Genomic DNA, 23193 nt, shown 5'->3' with positions numbered 1-23193 from the left:
GTGTCCTGAAATAAGCGGTGTGTATGATGTTTATTCAATAAATGCAGCCCATGCAACAGAACAAATTACTCTACATTTGACCCAATTACTTTTATTTTCATTGGTTTAGTCATTTGCGAGCAATTTGTGGAATGGATATACCGTAATTTTCAGACTATAAGTCGCGTTTTTTGTCATAGTTTGGGTGTGTGGGGGGGGGGCGACTTATACTCAGGAGCGACATATGTGATTTTTTTTCACAAATTTTCAAAATTCAAAAATTCGCAATGTAGTGAAACCACAAGAAACGAACCGCGATGTAGCAAGAGATTACTGTCATTTGAACTGCAAGTGATGTCACCCGTGCCGCGCGGCGGTTGTTTACATAAAGGACAAAGGATTTGATCACGGGATGACGAAGATGACGAAGGGCCCCACGTACTACCGGCATCATTAGCGGCTTTGTTTGTAAGTGACACTGAGGACGAAGAGTTTGAAGGATTTAATGATTTGGAGTGACACAGAAGGTTTGGAAAACTATTATGGCTTTTACGCACGCCTGGTCCTTCTCGACGGGAGCTCTCTTTCACCTTTGTGGATGGAAGTCTTGGGCCGGCACTCGGCCGGGTGGCTGTCCGGGGACGGTGGATGGGGCTCGGACATGGCTTTTACGCATGCCCGGTCATACTCTACGGAGCTTTCTTTCACCTCCGTGGATGGAAGTCGGGGGCCGGCGCTCGGCCGGGTGGCTGTCCGAGGACGGTGGATGGGGCTCGGACATGGCTTTTACGCACGCCCGCTCTTATTCCATGGAGCTTTCTTCCACCTCCGTGGCTGGAAGTTCAGTAGTTGTTGGCTCGTTGAACTCTTGTTTTGTTAAGAGCCGTTTACCAAACCCACGTCTTTCCTGGTACTCTGTAAACGCTACAATATAGTTATTTACTAGATCTCTGCAGCGCACGCGCGGCGTTGTTGATATAAAGAACAAGGAATTTAATCGATGGATTTAATGATTTGGAGTGACACAGATGGTTTGATAATATTTTTGTAATATGATAGTTATTTGAAATATACTTTATGTATCGTTATATGGGCCTGTGGAATAATAAGAAATGCAACTTACAACGGGTCCGACGTCAGCATATGCGGCGCATACGCGACATTGTTTACACAAAGCAAGATTGATGGATTTAATGAATTGGAGTGACACAGATGGTTTTATAAACGTGTTATTTATGTAATACTTGAATAACTGAATGTTACGTCAGACCCGTTCTCAGCTCCTTGTTTGTGTATATGTCACGTTAGCATACCGTATCGTTTAGCCTGTTGTTGCTGGTTCATGTCTGTTTTTGTTGTTGGATTTTGACAAATAAATTTGCCCCAAAAGTGCGACTATACTCCGGTGCGACTTATATATGTTTTTTTCACTCGGTTGTGCATTTTATGGCTGGTGCGATTTATACTCCGGAGCGACTTATAGTCCGAAAATTACGGTAGTATCCCAGTTTTGTGACATTAAACCATTTTTAAATGTGTTTATTGTTTCTTCTATTTTAATTTTTCCTGTATTCCTGTTTTTTGGCCGGTTGAGACTTATAGTCCGAAAATTACGGTATACATGTTTTTTTTCACTTTATTGTGCATTTTATGGCTGATGCGATTTATACTCTGGAGCGATTTATAGTCCGAAAATTACGGTATATATTTTTGTTTTTTTTAATCTATGGCTATTTTCTTGCCATTGTATTCCAGTTCAAATGCCAATTCATACAAATGTTAGCAACTGCACATTTTCTTTTTAATCCAGTATATCTTTGTGGAATCGTTCGTGTTTGGTTAAGCGATATTGTCCACTAGTTTTCCGATTGTCTTTGTTATATATATATATATATATATATATATATATATATATATATATATATATATATATATATATATATATATATATATATACATATATATATGTTGAGGGGAAAAAAAAAAAAACGTGAACCACGTTGAGTATTTTTGTGAGAAAATCAAAATGTCAAGATCTATCAATTATTGTTCAGGTGCTGCAAGTGATCCAGTGTAAAAGGATTTGGTGTGCCGGTTTAAGGGCTCACAAGGCAGAGCTGTTTCCTGTCAGACAGGACATCTTCCTGTTGGGCAGTTTACTACATTCCCTGGCTGGTGGCCAAAGAACCCAGTACAAGTCATCCTAATGTTCTGCAGCCATTCATCTCAAGGGTATTCTCTGAAGTCAAAGTTAAAAGTGGTAGCATTTTGCACATTAACTAATTAGTAAACTAACATTGCTACAATTAACTTTTCAGTGAGCAATGGGTTTATTTTCACGTGTGCTCTGTCGACAACTAAAGCTCTCAAGACATTGCAGTTCATCAATAAATATAAATTAGATGTGAAATAGAGTTGTCAAGGAGAACAGAGATGCATTTTTTTCTTTTTTTTGCCGTTAACCGTGGTCTCTGGTGGAGTTCATTGAGTACGTTGGTGTGTGAGATTTGTGTGTTACCAAGATAAAGGAAGAAAGACGAGGCTGTCTACTTTGCTTCAGAAGCTTCAATGGTGATTGGTGCTGTCAGTGGGCCAAGGCTTTTTGGAAGTTTTAATCCATCTCCATCCCGCACTACTCTGACGAGCAAATCCAACTCGCCAGCAAGCACAGAATATTTGTCTTTGACTTCATTCTCCAGCTTTCTCCTCCATTTTGTTTCAGCCTGTATCAGAATATACCTTAATAGATCATATATGCATATCTAATACATAACAAAACATGTATACAAACTGAACCGCTTCTTTGCTCGCTTCGATGCTCAGAACGACACTTGCCCACTGAAGACCCCCCCCCCTCCGGACGAGCAGCCCCTGTGCCTCTCTGCCGTTAGCGTGAGGAGGACGCTTGCTGCTATCAACACCCCTAAGGCGGCGGGCCCGGACAACATCCCGGGACGGGCGCTGAAGGACTGGGCTGAGGAGCTGATGGATGTCTTCACGGACATCTTTAACATTTCCCTGCAGCAGGCCTTCGTCCCGTCATGCTTCAAGGCTGCCACCATCATACCTGTGCCGAAAAATCCTGCTCCTTCCTGCTTCAATGAATACTGCCCTGTGGCAATGACCCCCATCGTCATGAAGTGCTTAGAGCGGCTTGTCTTGGCGCACGTCAGATCTGTTCTTCCCCCCCACCGTAGACCCCTTCCAGTTTGCCTTTCGACCCAATCGGTCCTCTGAGGATGCCATCTGCTCTGCCCTCCACTCTGCCCTCACCCACCTGGAGACCAGGGACTCGTATGTGAGATTGCTGTTTGTGGACTTCAGTTCTGCATTCAACACCATTGTTCCACAGCGTCTCATTTGCAAACTCGACAAGCTGGGCCTCAGTACCTCCCTTTGCAACTGGCTACTGGACTTCCTCTGTCAGAGGCCTCAAGTAGTACGTGTGGGCGACAATGTCTCTGGCAGCATCACGCTGAGCACGGGGGCCCCTCAAGGCTGCGTGCTCAGTCCGCTGCTCTTCACCCTGCTGACGCATGACTGCACTGCGACCTACAGCAGCAACCGCGTGCTGAAATATGCCGACGACACGACTGTGGTGGGTCTGATCACCGGTGGCGACGAGACTCAATACAGATCGGACGTCGACATTTTGGCCGCGTGGTGCAGGGACAATAACCTTCTGCTGAACGTCAACAAGACCAAGGAGATTGTCATTGACTTCCGGAAGGGTCACACCCACCACCTACCGCTGACCGTCGACGGTGCTGTGGTGGAGAGAGTGAGCAGCACCAGATTCCTGGGGGTGCACATCAGTGAGGACCTCTCCTGGACCACCAACGCTGCGTCGCTGGCGAAGAAAGCTCAGCGGCGCCTGTAATTTCTGCGGAAGCTCAGGCGACCAAGTGCTCCTCCTGCCATCATGACCACATTCTACCGTGGCACCGTTGAGAGCGTCCTCTCCAGTTGTATCGCTGCGTGGGGTGGTGGCTGCTCTGAGTACAACATGAAGGCCCTGCAGCGCATAGTGAACACTGCTAGTAAGATTATCGGGGCTCCACTCCCCTCCCTGAAGGACATTTATGCCTCCCGTCTCACCCGCAAGGCGACCGCGATTGTGTGTGATATGAGTCACCCCGCTCACTCTTTGTTTAAACTTCTGCCCTCTGGGAAGAGGTACAGGAGCCTGCGCTCCCGCACCACCAGACTCAAAAACAGCTTCATACTCCAAGCTGTCAGGATCCTGAATTCCCTCCCCCCTCACCTGCATAACGTCCTGTTCTTTTGCGCTACGGTCTGGCTGTCTGCTATTAGCACGCTTGCTCCATTTTGCTGCTCTTATTTATTTATTTATTTATTTATTTATTTATTTATTTATTATATTTGGGTTATTTGCTCATTACTTATTCATTGCTCTTGTCTGTTCGTTTTTACTCTGTGCTATTTGATTTTAAGTGTTGTGTACTGTGTCTAGTCACCGTGGGACGGTGGGAAACATAATTTTGATCTCTTTGTGTGTCTTAACGTGAAGAAATTGACAATAAAGCGGACTTTGACTTTGATGATATTCTTGAACACTACTTGAGCATTTGGTATTGGGTGGAACCTGCCAGGGTAATGATGTCAAATTTGTTTTGATATGCCCTACAAAGATAGCTGTAGAAAATGAAGACGACAAAATAAATGTCACATTATTAAGTAAACTGAAACTTGCATGAGATGGAAGAAGTTAAATTCTGCTAGAGAATATTATTTATACTGAATAAGATACACGCACATTAGACAATTAAGGTATTAAGATGAGAATGTTTCGTAAAATCTGCTTAATGGCATTTACGTGAACTTGTGAAGAGTATACTCAAACATGGTGAGTTAAATGTTGAAACAACAGTCGTGACTTTCGGCTCGTCCCATCGGCACTTTTAATCACTGGTGTGATTTGTTTTGCCAAAAGAGTACATCTTTTTTTATTTACCCTCCCAGTTTTCTAAATGTCCTGTTTTTGTTTTCCTTCGTGATGGATAATTTTGTCAGCGGACGTTGTTTGGCCTGTCTGTCAAGGCAGTGTCAGACTTCTGCAGCTGTTACTTACGTTTATTGCATGTCTGTTTCAGGGCGCAGAGGCCATGGTCCTGGAGAGTGTGATGTTTGCAATCCTGGCAGAGAGGGAATTGGGACCGAAACTCTATGGTATTTTCCCTCAGGGACGACTGGAGCAATATATGCCTGTAGGTTACCACTTATTGCTAACGCGTTACGTTAATTTGAATGGAAAGTTTGGAAATGTTTTATCCTTGCACTCTGAGGTCAAACCTAGCATTGTAGCTCATGGATTCTAAGTATTTATGAGTCATGTAATATTTTGTTCTCATTAGCTGAAATAAATGTGAATTTCACTCAATAATTTGGTTGTATGGAAACCAGAACTTGATCACCACTTGCACACTCTGAGATCCCAGGACTAAATCAAATATCTTGTCTTGCAAAATATTTATATTCACACTTTCAGAGAAGTATATGTGGTGTTTATAATTTTGGTTTTGTAGTGGTTGTAGTTTGCAGCATTTTACAACCTCACTTCATCTTGTGGAGAACTTTGTCTAGAATTCAAATTTGGTTAGCACATTTAGAAAGGCTACTCTTGTATTCGATTTGCTTTTAGTTTTGTAGCCAGTCTGTGCATATTACAGAACATAACCCCCTGCTTTTAATTAAAACGTATGACTGTATGTATTGACAGAGCCGTAAGCTGGAAACATGCGAGTTGAGTGACCCAAGCATTTCGGCTGAGGTTGCAGAGAAAATGGCCAAGTTTCATGGAATGAGGATGCCTTTCAACAAGGAGCCCAAATGGTTGTTTGGAACCATGGACAAGTAAGTTACTAAACTGACTCGTGGATTTTACTGGCCCTAATTGAGACAGAGCTGATGTCATTCATTGTCCTGATGCTGTCACCACTGGCTCGATCACTTTTTCTCTGAAGTACCATATTTCCCGGACCAAAAGGCGCACCGGATTATAATGCGCACCTTCAATGAACGGCACATTTTAAAACTTTGTCCATATATAAGCCGCACCGGATTATAAGGCACATAAAATAGAAGCTATACTGCAACAAACTGCGGTTGACTAGGGTTGCGGTATGCATCCACTAGCCAATAACCAATGAGCCCTCTGTAAACAATCGCGTTACTCAAACTATCCTATAAAATGATCAGAACTGATTAAAGTCCGATCTAACACCTTGGTACTGCTTACCTATGTTTCCCTTCCATATCGATCCGTAAATTTACTCGAAACATTTAACAGAGCAGCCTATTTTGACATGAAATAGCCTCGTGCGTACGGCAGCTATCACTATAGCATTAGCCACCCGCAGACTCCCATGAGCCTCAGCAAAGTTTCTCAAACGACAGCTTATAAAATGATCGGAACAGACTAAAGTTTGATCTAACACCTTGGTACTGCTTACCTATGTTTCCTTTCCATATCGATCCGTATATTTACTCAAAACATTAACATAGCAGCCTATTTTGACATGAAATAGCCTCGTGCGTACGGCAGCTATCACTATAGCATTAGCCACCCGCAGACTCCCATGAGCCTCAGCAAAGTGTAAACAATCGCGTTTCTCAAACGACGGCTTATAAAATGATCGGAACGGACTAAAGTTTGATCTAACACCTTGGTACTGCTTACCTATGTTTCCCTTCCATATCGATCCGTAAATTTACTCGAAACATTAACAGAGCAGCCTATTTTGACATGAAATAGCCTCGTGCGTACGGCAGCTATCACTATAGCATTAGCCACCCGCAAACTCCCATGAGCCTCAGCAAAGTGTAAACAATTGTGTTTCTCAAACGACGGCTTATAAAATGATCTGAACTGACTAAAGTTCGAACTAACACCTTGGTACTGCTTACCTATGTTTCCCTTTCATATCGATTCGTAAATTTACTCGAAACATTAACGAAGCAGCCTATTTTGAAATGAAATAGCCTCACGGGTACAACAGCTATTCAGTGACGCCCCCTGACCACGGTTGCCGTAATGCTGGCAAGCGATGCAACCATGTAATTTACGAGTCGTACTAAAATGTACTGAAAATTTTGGCAGAGCACTGTGTACAACCAGTATGGATCAAGAAATTCATAAATTGATCCATATATAAGGCGCACCGGACTATAAGGCGCACTGTCGGCTTTTGAGAACATTTTAGGTTTTTAGGTGCGCCTTATAGTCCGGAAAATACGGTACTCAAATTTATTCAGTATTGTCATATTTTAATTCGAAATCCAGGGCTTTTGGTTTTATTGTGTTTGTGGAATTTGAAATAAGCAGCATGTCATTTTCAGTCAACAGCAAGCTGCAAAATGGCTGCCTTCTGAAAAAAAAACAAGTAGATTTTGCCGCTCAATATATATTTCACAAACGTGATAGTAATCACAATGCTATATTTAAATTAGTGGGAGTGCATAGAACATACCGTAATTTTCGGACTATAAGTCGCTCCGGAGTATAAGTCGCACCAGCCATAAAATGCACAATAAAGTGAAAAAAAACATATATATATATATATATATATATATATATATATATATATATATATGTCACACTGGAGTATAAGTCGCACTTTTGGGGCAAATTTATTTATCAAAATCCAACACCAAAAACAGACATGAACCAGCAACAACAGGCTAAATGATACGGTATGCTAACGTGACATATACACAAACAAGGAGCTGAGAACGGGCCTGACGTAACATTCAGAGTTATTCAAGTAAGTATTACATAAATAACACATTTATCAAACCACCTGTGTCACTCCAATTCATTAAATCCATCGATCGTGCTTTATGTAAACAATGCCGCGTATGCGCCGCATATGCTGACGTCGGACCCGTTGTAAGTTGCATTTCTTATTATTCCACAGGCCCATATAACGATATATAAAGTATATTTCAAATAACTATCATATTACAACAATATTATCAAACCATCTGTGTCACTCTAAATCATAAAATCCATCGATTAAATTCCTCGTTCTTTATGTCAACAACGCCGCGCATCCGCTGCAGAGATCTAGTATATAACTATGTTGTTGCGTTAACAAAGTACCAGGAAAGACATGGGTTTATATAACAACAATATTATCAAACCATCTGTGTCACTCCAAATCATGAAATCCATCAATCAAATTCCCCGTTCTTTATGTCAACAAGGCCGCGCGTGCGCTGCAGATATCTAGTATGTAACTATATTGTAGCGTTAACAAAGTACCAGGAAAGACGTGGGTTTGGTAAACGGCTCTTTATTTAACAAAACAAGAGTTCAACGAGCCAACAACTACTGAACTTCCAGCCACGGAGGTGGAAGAGCGCTCCATAAATAGGACCGGGCGTGCATAAAAGCCATGTCCGAGCCCCATTCATCGTCCCCGGACAGCCACCCGGCCGAGCGCCGGCCCCCGACTTTCATCCACGGAGGTGAAAGAAAGCGCTATCGAGTATGTCCGGGCGTGCGTAAAAGCCATGTCCGAGCCCCATCCATCGTCCCCGGACAGCCACCCGGCCAAGCGCCGGCCCCCGACTTCCATCCACGGAGGTGAAAGAGAGCTCCCGTCGAGAAGGACCGGGCGTGCGTAAAAGCCATAATAGCTTTTCAAACTTTCTGTGTCACTCCAAATCATTAAATCCTTCAAACTCTTCGTCCTCCGTGTCACTTACAAACAAAGCCGCTAATGATGCCGGTAGTACGTGGGGCCCTTCGTCATCTTCGTCATCCTGTGATCGAATCCTTTGTCTTTTATGTAAACAACCGCTGCGCGGCACGGGTGACGTCACTTGCAGTTCAAATGACAGTAATCCCAGCTACATCGCGGTTCGTTTATCGCGGTTTTACTACATCGCAGATTTTCGAATTTTGAAAATTTGTGAAAAAAATCACATATACGTCGCTCCTGAGTATAAGTCGCCACCCCACCCAAACTATGACAAAAACCGCGAGTTATAGTCCGAAAATTACGGTACTTTTTTTAACGCTATACAGTACTTGTGATGAACTTTAGAATTACACTCTTACTGCTGCTACAATTTGCTTTTCAATATATTAAAGGATTAGTACCAGTATGACAGTTATAACTATTCTGAATGTATACTTTATATCGTCTTTAACATAGGCCATGGCGATAACATATTAGCTGTCCTGTACTTTTCGTACATGGCGTGGTTATGGAAATAGTACTCAGCAAGTAGGCTGGTCAAAATAGTTCAACCTCTAATTACACCGCCTGTCTCCTTTTTATTTGTAAAACCAGTTTTTGCGAACTCAGTTGATACAATTCACAAGATTACACCACTTTTATGTCTAACCAAAGTCAACATTCCCCACTTTTAAAGATAACATGCCTAGATTCCGATAACTCCATTGATATCGTGCTCTACTTCCGTTCAAACTGACTCAAAGTATGTCTAGTAGGTGTTTACAAAGATTACGCTTGTCACTGTGTAGTGACAAAGTCCAGTGTCCTGTTCCACTTTTCTGCATGGAAGATTCCAAAATAGTGGTTTACGACATGCGAGAAGTACCCATATTACTCGTCTTGCGGCATGATTTCTGTTTCATTTTAGATCAATTAGTGCAAATATTATGTCTTATTACTAAAAGATGAATAAATTTCAATTTTATTTGTTATGACTAAATATTAACATATAGATTTAATTGCAACATAAAGAATAATTTTGTTGGTTTACTTTGCAGCACTACCTTCATAAAAGCTTTGTTTTCATTAGGTCACCACTGACATGTACATTAATTCTCAAAAGTTCAAAATATGTCCTAGTAACTTTTTGACCTCTTTGTGTGTGACATCCACTTGCAGTGTATCAACATGCAAGAATTGAGAGATTCCTGGTCCCTCTTTTATAGTATGCTGTGTGCTGACTTACATAATTCACGTGAAGTGAATATTTCTTTGTGTTTGTCTGCGTTTGTCACCAGGTATTTAAGCCAAGTCATGAGGCTCAACTTTACTCGAGAATCTCACTTGCGGCGCTTCAACCGCTTGCTTGGCTACAACCTACTACAGGAGATGGATTCGCTCAAGTAAGTTGTTTGGTGTTAAGTAGGTATGAAAAGGTAGTGCTCTTGCTGCTAGCAAAATGGAAAGAAACATCAAGAAAGCGATGATATACTGGATGATCCACTGTGTAATATGACAAAACAGCACATTAGCCACTGGAGAGCTTGCAATATTTATGTTGATTATGTCCATGAATGGGCGATCAATTTGATGACATCATTTGATGGTGTTATATTTTCCTCTTCACAGATGACCTTTCTAACACAGATTGTTGGCTGTCAGTCAGCAAAATGAGAAAAAAAAATATCTAATCTATAATATAATTTACAAAATGTGGCTAAAGCATAACACAGGTTTTGCTAAGTGCACTACATGACATATTTTTTTCTTTGTTCCAGGTCTCTGCTGGAGTCCACTCACTCCCCTGTGGTGTTTTGCCACAATGATTGTCAAGAAGGTAACAAATATGCAGATAGATCTCGTTTGTGCAAAATAAGGTAAAATCTACATTGCAGTGACAAAACATTTTTGATTTAGGAAACATCTTGCTACTGAAAGGCCACCATCAGTCGGACAAGCAGAAGCTGATGCTCATTGACTTTGAGTACAGCAGCTATAATTACAGGTATCTTTTCACTCTCCACACTAATAATAAATAGAAGCCATTCAAATTCATAACCTTGTATGCTAAAATATACATAATAATTTTTTTTAATTTAAGTTGCAAATTAATCAGTCATCAGTATTTATTTTTTCTGCCAAAAATCTGTATCAGAAAGTACATATCAGTCTGTATAGTCAGGAGTCTCAATTTCTAAAATAGCTGATTCTCTCAGTTCCTTTAAAAAAAAAGTCAACACCTTTCCAAATATTGTTTGAAAACCTGAATATTTATGTACATTTTAGCATAAAATTATACTGATACTCATTCTGTCTGCAGAATTGAAAGACAACTGTTAACTTCCCTCATTCTCTAAAGTTTGTACTCTTATTTAACTTGCTGTGCAGCTACAAGTATATATGCGTGCTGATAGAGAAACAGAATGTTGAAGAAAAAAAACTACTCAGCAGAAATGTCTAAATTGATGGGGAAAAGAAGAGGAAAAAGAACACCACCGGGCACAAAGCCTGGATGGAATCAATACATCCTCCCAGCAGTCATAATTCATGGCCACTAAGTGCTTGCGATGTTGAAATAGTGTCTGCAGTTGTTATGTAACCATAACTTGACAGGCTCGCGAGAGCGAGCAGTTTGACTGCATAGAGCGACAGTATCCAGAGCCTGATGCAATGACGGTGCATTATGCTTGCCGTCCTGTGTTTGAAGAGTCAGCAGCCTTGTCCTTGAGCGCTTGTGTATCATTGTTTACGGATTCCAAGGTTAAACCAAATTGCTTACACTAGTCTCGACTCGGACTGAAAAGCAGACAAAGCTTGCATTTTCTCCCACAGTCCTTTTGTCCCATTCCCCAGCTGCCCCCACTCCACTCTTGCACATGCCCTTTGAGGCTCCTCATATGCTGTGGTCATGTGACGTACTGCACACAAACTGAATACCACGACAACATGACCCATCAATTGAAGGAAATGATGATGAAACACATTCATTAAGATTTGTCATTTTATATCATAAAATTGAGCTGTAAACACAGTTTAAATATAGCAAACTATACCAAATTGTGTGAATAGAATAACGTGTCTGCCTTAGTCACGTAGTGTAGCTGATGTTCTCGGAGCTTTGGTTGCTGTCACAGGTGCAGGACACTTCTTTGGATTACAATCAAAAATGTAAAACGCCTCCAAAAAACTAATCTTTGTACAAATGGTACATTCCCTGGTGCATACAGCAGCAGCTTTTGCTTTGCACGATGTAAGGAAAAGCATTTCATTATTATGATGATTATTATTATTATTATGATAACATTTCCAATCCAGACTGTCCATAATTAGTTGGCAACTTGGTAGTTTCTTGTTTCCGTTTGGTTGAACCTTCTCTGAAATTAGCCAACTGTGTTACATCTGCTGTGATTCTGTTGATGTGAAGAGCGCCAAGCCACAGAGCTTCAGTGCAGGGAGCCTAACAACAAAGAAGTGAACCTCGATGGACAAACATGATCTTCTGCTCTCCTCAAGTGGAGGAAAGTGCAGGAAAACACACACGAGTTGGACAGGGGAGTCTTATGTATGTGGGGGTCACTAACATGCTAATCTTTAGAAGGGGTCAATACCCTTGCTACAAGAGATTACTGCTGGAAAAACACAAATAAAAATCAAAGTAATGTCTGGTCCCCCTACTCTATGTGGAAAATTTGGCAAATTATCATGGGGCATTTATCAGGATATTGCTGTCACAAATTCTCAGAAAAACACATCAGATTTCAATGGTGAAAAAAAAAGTTGGATATCTATTCTGATATGGACAGTTCAATGTCTCAGGAACAAAAGAGACATTTGCTCTTTTGATGGAAATAAAAGTTTTCAATCTACAGAGGGCTCACTATATAGGCACCCCAAAAATCAAAGTAAAAAAATGATGTGGCAGGCTCGTCCATTTTGCCTAAATTCAATTTCTGCAATTCAAAACTCTCTTCAATATCTTGTGTAGCCCCCACATGCTTATATGCATGCTTGACAACGTCGTGGCATGCTCCTAATGAGACGACGGATGGTGTCTTGTGGGATGTCATCCCAGATCTGTCTAAGGGGATCAGTGAGCGCCTGCAAAGTCTAACGAGCAACCTGGCGGCATCTGATGGACCGAAACATTATGTCCCAAATGTGTTCTATCGGGTTTAGATCAGGTGATCGTGAGGGCCATTCAATTGTGTCGAGTCCTTCATCCTCCAGATACTGTCTGCATACTCTTGCCACATGAGGCCGGGAATGTCGTGGATCAGGAGGAACCCAGGAGCTTCTGCACCAGCGTAGGGTCTGACCATGGGTGCAAGGATTTCATCCCGATACTTAATGGCAGTCAGACTGCCGTTCTCTAGCCTGTAGAGGTCTGTTCGTCCCTCCATGGAAATGCCTCCCCAGACCATCACTGACCCACCACCGAACCGGTCATGCTGAATGATGTTGCAGGCAGCATTGCGCTTTCCTTGGCTTCTCCAGACCCTTTCACGTCTATCACAGGTGCTCAGGGTAAACCTGCTCTCATCTGTGAAAAGCACAGGGCGCCAGTGGCGGACTTGCCAATTCTGGTGTTCTATGGCAAATGCCAATCGAGCTCCACGGTGCAGAGTAGTGAGCATAGGGCACACTACAGGACGTCGTGCCCTGAGGCCACCCTCGTGAAGTCTGTTTCTGACTGTTTGGGCAAAAACATTCACACCTGTAGCCTGCTGAAGGTCATTCTGTAGGGCTCGGGCAGTTCTCAACCTGTTCCTCCTTGCACAAAGCAGCCGATATAGGTCCTGCTGATGGGATGAGGACCGTCTACGGCCCTGTGCAGCTCTCCTAGAGTAACTGCCTGTCTCCTGGAATCTCCTCCATGCTCTGGAGATTGTACTGGGAGACACATCAAATCTTCTTGCAACAGCACGCATGGATGTGTCATCCTGGAGGAGTTGGACAATCTGCGCAACTTCAAGAGGGTTAAGAAATCGCCTCATGCTTCCAGTCGTGATAATGACTTGCTAAAGCCAACACTTGTGGAAAAACTGTTAAAAAAGATCTAGAGGGAGGAGCTTGAAATTGCCTCCACCTGCAAAACCAGTCCTGTTTTGGGGACCATCTCATTGTTGCCCCTCTAGTGTACCTGTTGTAAATTCCATGAACACCAATGCAGCTGAAAGTGATTAACAACCCCCTCTGCTACGTGCCTGACCAAAACCTTATCAGAAAAGTGTAATTGAATTCATGCAATACCCTGATAAAAAACTGTTCCTTTAATTATTTTGAGCAGTGTAATATATCCACTGTGAGCCCTTTGAGCGGATCATATAAAGCGGTCGCCTTATTATTATTTTCATTTGTTGCAGGGGCTTTGATATTGGCAACCATTTCTGTGAGTGGATGTATGACTACAACTGCGACGAGTTTCCTTTCTTCAAAGTGAACGCTCAGGCTTATCCTTCCAAAGCTCAGCAGGTGAGTGGGATGTTGTCATGAATATTTTGTCTTGAACACGTGGGTGGTTTATGCATCAAATACTGATTTAACTTGTGACGTCTCTGCTTAGCTCCATTTCATTGAAAATTACCTGCGTGCGTCTGACCAAGGATTTGACAACTTAAGTCAAGAGGATCAAATGAAAATGAAGGAGGACCTTTACATGGAGGTTAACAGGTTAGTGAAGTGACCGCATCCGAGACTCATTGGATAGGCAATATGTAAAACAAGGGTCTGCGTGTTTTGCTTTGGACCGCAGGTTCTCCCTTGCATCGCACTTCTTTTGGGGTTTGTGGTCTATCATCCAGGCCCGTCTATCCACCATCAAGTTTGGATATTTGGTGAGTGTTGCAATTTAACCCTATCTAACCCTAACTTTTACATTTTTATTAGGTTAAGAAAGGTAATTAAACATGAATTAATGAGAGAAAAAAAACAGTCAGCTCAATTGACGAGATGAGTGGGGCCGTTAATATTTTTGTTAAGAACTGGTTGGTTTAGGTCAGGTCAGACTGCCATGTCAACTATCATGTCAAAATGTCTGCGTGTTTGCACTTCTGCGCATTGCTCTCTAATTTGTGTGTCATGCACTCATGAACGCAATAGACCTCTGCCCAAGGTCTAACATTTTTCAGTTGTCAAATCACTGAGTGAACAGCTGCAGTCTCTGGTCACAATGGCCGAAAGGCGGTGGACCCAAGTCCATCGATCGATCCATTCATCCATCCATCCATTCATCCATCCATCCATCCATCCATCCATCCATCCATCCATCCATCCATTTTCTGAACCGCTTTGTCCCCACGGGGGTCGCGGGCGTGCTGGAGCCTATCCCAGCCGTCATCGGACAGCAGGCGGGGGACACCCTGAACTGGTTGCCAGCCAATCGCAGGGCACAAAGAGACGAACAACCATCCGCACTCGCACTCACACCTAGGGGCAATTTGGGGTGCTCAATCGGCCTACCAAGCATGTTTTTGGGATGTGGGAGGAAACCAGAGTGCCCGGAGAAAACCCACGCGGGCTCGGGGATAACATGCAAACTCCACACAGGGAGGGCCGGAGGTGGAATCGAACCCACACCCTCCTAACTGTGAGGCGGACGTGCTACCCGGTGTTCCACCGACCCGCCCTGGACCCAAGTCGATATCCCAAATTTCTGCTGCAACAGAAGCAAGGAAGTAAAAAGGTCGTCTCTGATTGGCTGTTGTCACACATGTGACCAGGTTCTTCTTCTCTGAATATAATAGCTGTTTGCGTCTGTAGCATTGCATTAGCGACGATTACTGGATTATGGGTGCGAAACGAGGCACATTTTTGATTGAGAAACACACACACACCTGATCATTGTAACTGACCTGAAATGTATCGCAATCATCACAGAATCACCCAGGCCTTTACTGAAATAATGCAAATTGTTTAATATGTGAATTTACTACACTGACATTGAAAATGCCAAGTGAATTATATACCAAAATGTCTAATCTGTATTTTCCTGAAAATGTTCTTCCTTGTAGGAGTATGCCCAGGAGAGATTTGATGCCTACTTCCAGCAGAAGAAAATGTGGGCTGTCTAATAGAGCAAGAAAGTTGGACAACCTTCTGAGCTGAGGGAGGTCATACTAGGTGATACAGATTCCATGCTTTACTTAGACTGCCTCATGAGTATATGCTGGCTGCTGTTGGTACCGGCGGTGCCCGATTGAATCACAAGTCTAGGTGCTCCTTCGCACCCCAAATTCTGCTGCAGCTCAAAAGTTCATCTGCTTGCTGACAAATAATCTTGTCAGGCCTATCTCCGCTTCTGCATTGCTGAGTGAATAAACTAATATCCAGTATGCTATGACTGAAGCAGGTTGAAAATGGATTTCAGTTGAAGCTAGACTGGACATATTAACATTGCATCAATGTATATGTATTGATCATTCTGTGGGAAAGAGCCAAAATGTGAACTTCTTGTGGTAGATTTCTGCTTACTTAAGCATCCAACTATGTATATTATATATAAACTTAAAAGTACCAGTAACCTGGCCTTCTCTGTTACTAATGGACTGTCTTACTAGTGAGATAATGACTTGACATTATACTGTTGGTAAACATGCAATTTTAGCTTGTCTTGACGTATTTGACAAGTTTTTTTGGCCAGGGAAGGGGATTGTGTTGAATTTTCACATGTATGAATTATTCTGACTTGAACACGATCCGATTCAAATCATCAATGTGAACCCTGTCTTATCTCATACAGTACAGTATTATATTATCCGACATTGTATCTAACAGCACACAAAATCTGACACGGCTCCTCACACAACGAGGCACACTTTGTCTAAATGTGAATAATTAATAAGTAAATAAGCAGTGCCAGCCAGTAGTGACAGCTCACCAAAACAACAACATTCCATCTTATGCGTTATGACCCTGATAACTCGTTGCTTTCTTCTCAACTGGTCAGTGGACAGTTGCATGTCAATATAATTCAGAAAAAAATAGTTTTGATACACTGCACACTATTTACAGTTGCGATATAAATGAATTATGTATGCCTGTAAATGTTTTTTCTCATCTTCAATACTAGGCCAGTATAGTGTTGAGTGAAGAAGAAAAGACAAATTGTATGTTATGCCCTTATATCTGTGCATTTTTGTTTTGTTTTTGGATATGAAAAAACAACTTATTGCAAAATTGTCAATGCCCATGAGAGCCGTCAAAGAAATCAAAACAAAAGTACTGCTTATCTTGGAGAATACATCTTTGAAGGTCATCATACTACATCATCATCAGTAGGCATCTGGCTTAATATTTTATATTCACTGTCAAAATGCTTTGTATTTGATGTAGATTTGTACTGAAAGCTGTGCAATTACTTTGAAAAGTTGATGGACTTAGAATCGCTTCGCAAATGCATTAGATCACCATCCAACATTATGAAGTGCTTTTAAGATGGGAAACTGAACGCTTTAGAGAAGTCGAATAGCAATCGACCATTAAGACCAATTTTCAGTTCAGGAGTTCAAGAAAGTAGTATTTATATATAGGATTAAAACTATCATTTTAAACTACTTTAATCGTGAGCAGCTACTCTCGCAACATTTGACTCGCAAAGTATGTATAGTGACAGACTGTTTTAGTTGGCAACCCTGCATTAATTAAGCTTACATTGGGTGGTGGTCTAATAAATTTAGACACAGTTGTGTCAGTCTTGTGGGCCACTCAGTTTGATTTTGGAAAACCCAAAAAAATGTGACCCTGTGAAGTGTACCATTGGTATTACCTCATATTGTTTATGTTAAGAGTCATGGTTCTTAGTATGTACGTATATGTGGGTTACACAGACCATAGGGAAATGATTCCCATCGTCATCATCTACTGTGTTCTGCCAGTTGTCCGATGCTGGAACTATGGAAATGTGTTTGAATGTCCAGTGTAGCACTTTTGATCTTAAAGGCCTGGAGATAAAAAAAATTTAAGTACTTCAGTGCTGAACTGGGACTCATTTGAGTTGTTTTGTTTTGCGTTGTTTGTTTTTTCATTTTACTTGACTATTATCCTTCATTTTGTTTAACTTATGTATTATATTTGTAGTTCAGTGATTTGGAGATGCAATGGGATGCATCAAAATATTGTCCATAAGATTAAAAAAACATTTTAGGTGTTTTCACATGAAAGTATGAGTCAAGTATTATTATTTTGTTACATTCAACAGAATGTCTGCTAGTTTTTGGTTTGTTTCACATTTCTTTATACATCCTCATATATAGTAAGAAAGAGCTCTGTGCCTTCACTTCACTTTGGACAGGTAGTTTATCTGCCCAAGGTCCTGCAAACTAACAAGTGCCACAAACCTTGAACATTATTAAGTCAAACTAATACAATATGCAATTAGTCTTCAGTTGGACATAGTACAATGAGACCAAATTTCTTACCCTTGTCCCAGGTAACTCCCATTTGAAAATTTTGGTTTGGACCAAACCTTAAGTTGAGGGTAGATCGTTGCCTACCCCACCAAACAATTTACAAGTTCATCCCTAGGCAAACGTCTTAATTGCTTCACTGGTTCCTGTCAGTGTGTTTTTAATTTTAGACCGTATATAGCTTTGACTCTCTTTTTTTTTTTCAATCATGCTAAACATTTCTATGTTATATAAAAAATAATAATGATAATAATAGTCTGTTATTGCTGCATATACATGTTCATTCTGGGCTAACTTGCTCCAATAGAAACAGAATCGAAGTAACACGTTCACTTACAATGTTCAATAACTGATTATTATTCTGGTGTATATACTGAACTTCTAATACACATTATGGATTTGATGAAATCCAGTACAAGACTATCGGTAATTAATCCTTAATACAAAATTGAAAAACGAAGTTCAGCTACTGCATTATGGCAAGCATGAACCTCACTTGTATTCCTGCTTTGCACAAATAAAAATAAATGCGAAAACTATGATGGTGGTTGCAGTATTTGTTTTGGTTGTTGTCCTTTGGGTGAGCTAAATAATCCATTTCAAACAATGTGCTTGCCCTGGTAAAAGCATTCACTTGCAAGTATGAGATCATGTTACAGTGTGAAGGTCATGTTTACCTAATTGTGGACACATGTCAAGGGTTGGGTACATGGACCTTAGGTTAATTCACTCTATGTAAGTGTGTCAGTAACAAAAAAAAACAAAAATAGAACAATTGTGCCACTGATTAACTTATTGTGTGCAGATTGCTACAGATATGTGTCATGGTCAAAGTTTATTACAACATGTTTTGAACTCACAACCCAACAGAGGACAAAAATGAAGTCATTGAGGGCCTACTTTGGCTTTTTGACAACGAATTTGAAAGAAATCCGATTGGCTAAAGAAACAATCATTCTGAACACCCTGGGCAGATTATATTGACATAGGCAGAAATTTAATATGCCCCCCCCAAAAAATCCTAACAACCACATATACTGGAGGAGAAACACAAAAAAAAAAAACAACTTGGGATTAAATTGGTACAATTTGAATGTTGGCAAATTAAATTGCATTTCGATTCTAAATGTAGCTGAAGCTGTTTAGGCCAGCAGAAAAGGCCTAACTGGCCCCGACCTTCCACCACTGAGTAGTACTGTGTTTTAACTTGAAAGTAATGCAAAAGCCAGAGAAAACTAAAGATGGGGGAAGGGATGAAGGCCACCGACCAGCACTTAGAGGGCCCAATTCTTTTAACCATCTTGAAGTGCAGCCAAAGCAAACAAAGAAATCTTTGTGGTTATATTATTCGCAACAAATATGGCAATCTGCATGTATGGCGAGCAGAGTTTACTGCCAAACTGTGACCCCAAAATATGAATTGGCATTTTTGGCCTTCTTGACATGTAGCTTAAGCAAGGAATGGTTTGGCATGTAACATCTGCTGACACACAGACAAACAGGGGGCAAGAATGCAGCGTAGAGGAATGTTATCACGGACAAAGAGGTCTGTGAGGTTAAATAGTTGAAATGATCAGCTGGGGCATTTGTCCAGACACATTGCTTGTTTACATCCGTGAGTCCTCTGCCCTGTCTATCTAAAGCTGTACATTTGGCAAGATGTCGCCAGGCCAATAGTAGAACTGACCACCACACAAGGATCTAAGATGATGACAGCAATTATTGATCGCTGCATTAAAGTGAGTTATGTGCTGTCCTGTTGCTATGGCGACACATAATTTGCCAGCTCACCCTCATGTGATGGAGAGTTCATCTATTTGCGAGCCTGTATTTTGTGTATGAACAAAATGAGACACAGTGTGGTGAAAAATATATTTGGTATTAGTATATGTAGTAGCTTATAATACCCCATTATAGCCTGTTCTTGACCCCCCAAAAAGTGCATTCTTGCCCCACCCCTACCAAAAAACAATTCCAAATCAGTGTAGCAATTGATTAAGCTTTTAAAGGCAAAGCAAGTCCATTTAAATCACATTTCATTACCAAAGTAACTCAATTTGCTTCACACAACTGAAAAGTCAACATTAAAAGGCATTTACAAAATAACAAAATTAAAAGTACTTTTCTGAAATTATGTAAAACTTTGTAACCTGGATTGAAAAGTTTTTATACTTGAGGCTGACTTTAGTTCTGTTGGCAGCCTATTCAATTTGTGTACAACCTCTAAAAATGTTGATTCACCATTTTTGCTTTGAACTCGGGGCTCCACTAATTGATCCAAGTCTGCTGACCTCAGAACCCAAGTCGGTTCATACTTATACTTAGCACTGTTGTAATGTATTCAAGACCTAATTCGACCAATTATAGACCAGTAGGATCATTTTAAAATGTAAAATGCTGACTGTGAGCTACTATAAAACAAGTTCAGTCAAGTGAAAGACCAGCATTTCAAGTCTGCTTAGTACAAATGATGTGATAATTGTCTGTTTGGAAGGATCAAGATTTGCTGCATCCAGATGGACCATTTTTAAGCATCCAGATAGTCAATTTTTAATAAACATGTTCACTTTATGTAGTTTTTGCAACAACAACAAAAAATGAATTTTTAATATCAATCCATTTTGGAGCAATTGATATATAACGCATTACCTCTGGGATGCCCCGTTTACATTACAAACATTAGACACCATGTCTCGGTTTGACATCAGTGGCAGAAATGGACACCAAATTTGCTCTGTAGTGGCTAAAGGAATATACTGTATTTTTAAAGTGACAGACGTTCATTTTATATATCGCTACTGTTAGGCGGAATGTCCACCTCACTGTTCAGAAGGTGTGGTTTCAATTCCACCTGCGGCCCTTCATGTCTGGAGTGTGTATGTTCTCCCCGGGCCTGAGTGGGTTTTCTCCAGGCACTCCATTTCCTCCCGCATCCCAAAAACATGCTTGGTAGGCCGATTGAGCACTCCAAATTGCCCATAGGTGTGAGTGCCAGAGAGGACGGTTTTTTGTCTGTGTGCCCTGTGATTGGCTGGCAACCACTTCAAGATGTCCCTCGCCTACTGCCCGATGACTGCTGCCGTAGGCTCCAGCACAGCCGCAACCCCCGTTGTGACAAGCGGTACGGAAAATGGATGGATATGAAGTCACCTGGACATCAACCTACCTTAGTCCAGTCTTTTACACATAACTTGCTCGGCGTAAAATGTCCATCATTAATATTCACCTTTAATTTGTGAATGGGTCATGTACACATCAATCAAGAGACTTCATAAGTTTAATTACAACTTCTCAAAAGCCCAAATAGGGGCAAGCTAATCCTTTTGCTCTTCACACACACTCAGCTGTTTGAAAACAGGGAGCAGAATAACTGATCTGAAATATCACAGCCTCTTGGCCAGCTTGACCTTGAAGCAAGGAATTGTTTGCCTTGTGTCACGCAGTGTCAACAGTGCAGTATGGAGGAATGTTATCACAAAGAGGATTGCGAGGCTAAATAGTAGACTGCTTGGAACTACTATTTGCGCTCCCTGACAGCGATCTTGGATGAACAGGATGTCACAGAGACGCACTCATTGGAAATAACAGCACTTCAAAGTTTTTGCAATAACTTCCATCTCTGTATTTCTTTAACACTTGTCGCCGTTTGAGTCATGGGTGAGCTGGAACCTTTCGCTTACTTTGGTTGCAAGTCAATTGCAGGACACATATCAATAATCAACCTTTAAAACGTTGCACAATGTTGTCGTCAATAAATCTAACTTGAACATTTTTGGAATATAGGTGGACCATGCAAACTAACACAGGAAAGCACGGAGCAGAGATTCAAGCCCCAGAACAGTGAGGCTGACATTTACTGTTTTTATTTATGACCCAAATTGTTATTAATCCAGGTCAGGAAATTGAGAATTTTTATTTTCATTGCCAACTTGGCTGCAGACAGGAAAAAAAAACACAGCAGAAATAAAAACTAATACAAATAAATGTAAATGATGGAACTGGATAAAAAATGCTAAACATAAATCGTGCACTGCAGCCCTAATAAAACCATCCATCCATCCATCCATCCATCTTCTTCCGCTTATTTGGTTTCGGGTCGCGGGGGCAGCAGCTTTAGGAGGGACTCCCAGACTTCCCTCTCCCCAGCCACTTCATCCAGCTTATCCCGGGGGATCCCAAGGCATTCCCAGTCCAGCTGAGAGACATAGTCTCTCCAGCGCGTCCTGGGTCGTCCACGCGGTCTTCTATCGGTGGGACATGCCCGGAACACCTCCCCAGGGAGGCTTCGAGGAGGCATCCTGATGAGATGCCCGAGCCACCTCATCTGGCTCCTCTCAACGTGGAGGAGCAGCGTCTCTACTCCGAGTCTCTCCCGGATGACCGAGTTTCTCACCCAATCTCTAAGGGACAGCCCGGTCACCCTGCGGAGGAAACTCATTTCGGCCGAGTGCATCCGGGATCTCGTTCTTTCGGTCACGACCCATAGCTTGTGACCATAGGCGAGGGTAGGAGCGTAGATTGATCGGTAAATTGAGAGCTTTGCCTTTTGGCTCAGCTCTCTTCACCGGTACAGAGTCCATATTACTGCCGACGCTGCACCAATCCGCCTATCTATCGCACGCTCCATCCTGCCCTCACTTGTCAACAAGACCCCAAGATACTTGAACTCCTCCACTTGGGGCAGGATCTCATCCCCGATCCGGAGTGGGCATTAAATTACTATTAAAAAAAAACTTGACTTACTTAATTTTTAAACCTAGTAGGCCAAATGCTTAAAACAAAGTAGATTTTTTTTCACTCACACACACGCAAGTTGGCACTATGAACAAAATGCTACATTTGCTACGTTCGAACGTATTTGCGAGTTTGTTTGTAAATAATACGTATATTGTTACTCCACATTGGCAGCTCCAGACAGATGTTGTTAATGTCATTGTAGATGACATGCTAAGTGCGAACCTACATGATTCCATGAAACAACACGCTCCTAATAATTGTTCAGTTTACGAATACAATTCCAGAGTATTATAAGTGAGAAAGTAGCGCTACCTGGTGGGTAACTGTCTGATGGCAATTTGAGGTAAGACTGCTGTTACGTTCCCGGA

At 41.6% G+C, this 23193-nt stretch overlaps 1 protein-coding gene across 4 annotated transcripts in view; it reads left to right on the top strand.

The window, feature by feature from the left end:
• The window catches only part of chka (choline kinase alpha), a 34713-nt gene extending 16086 nt beyond the window's left edge, over positions 1-18627 (top strand). For all 4 annotated transcript variants that reach the window (XM_085914762.1, XM_085914763.1, XM_085914764.1 and 1 more), the window contains 9 exons: positions 5094-5207; positions 5720-5853; positions 9983-10087; positions 10463-10521; positions 10602-10689; positions 14048-14156; positions 14248-14354; positions 14437-14518; positions 15695-18627. In XM_085914762.1, coding sequence (XP_085770888.1) covers positions 5094-5207; positions 5720-5853; positions 9983-10087; positions 10463-10521; positions 10602-10689; positions 14048-14156; positions 14248-14354; positions 14437-14518; positions 15695-15754 — 858 coding nt within the window. In that variant the 3' untranslated portion in view covers positions 15755-18627. The remainder of the gene's footprint in view (positions 1-5093; positions 5208-5719; positions 5854-9982; positions 10088-10462; positions 10522-10601; positions 10690-14047; positions 14157-14247; positions 14355-14436; positions 14519-15694) is intronic.
• The last annotated feature ends 4566 nt before the right edge of the window (positions 18628-23193 follow it).

This window comes from Syngnathus leptorhynchus, chromosome 6, assembly GCF_054491065.1.
Source record: "Syngnathus leptorhynchus isolate UIUO chromosome 6, UIUO_Slep, whole genome shotgun sequence".
NCBI classification, from domain to species: domain Eukaryota; kingdom Metazoa; phylum Chordata; class Actinopteri; order Syngnathiformes; family Syngnathidae; genus Syngnathus; species Syngnathus leptorhynchus.
Note: the sequence above shows the minus strand (reverse complement) of the source record. Positions and strands in the feature narration are given on the sequence as shown.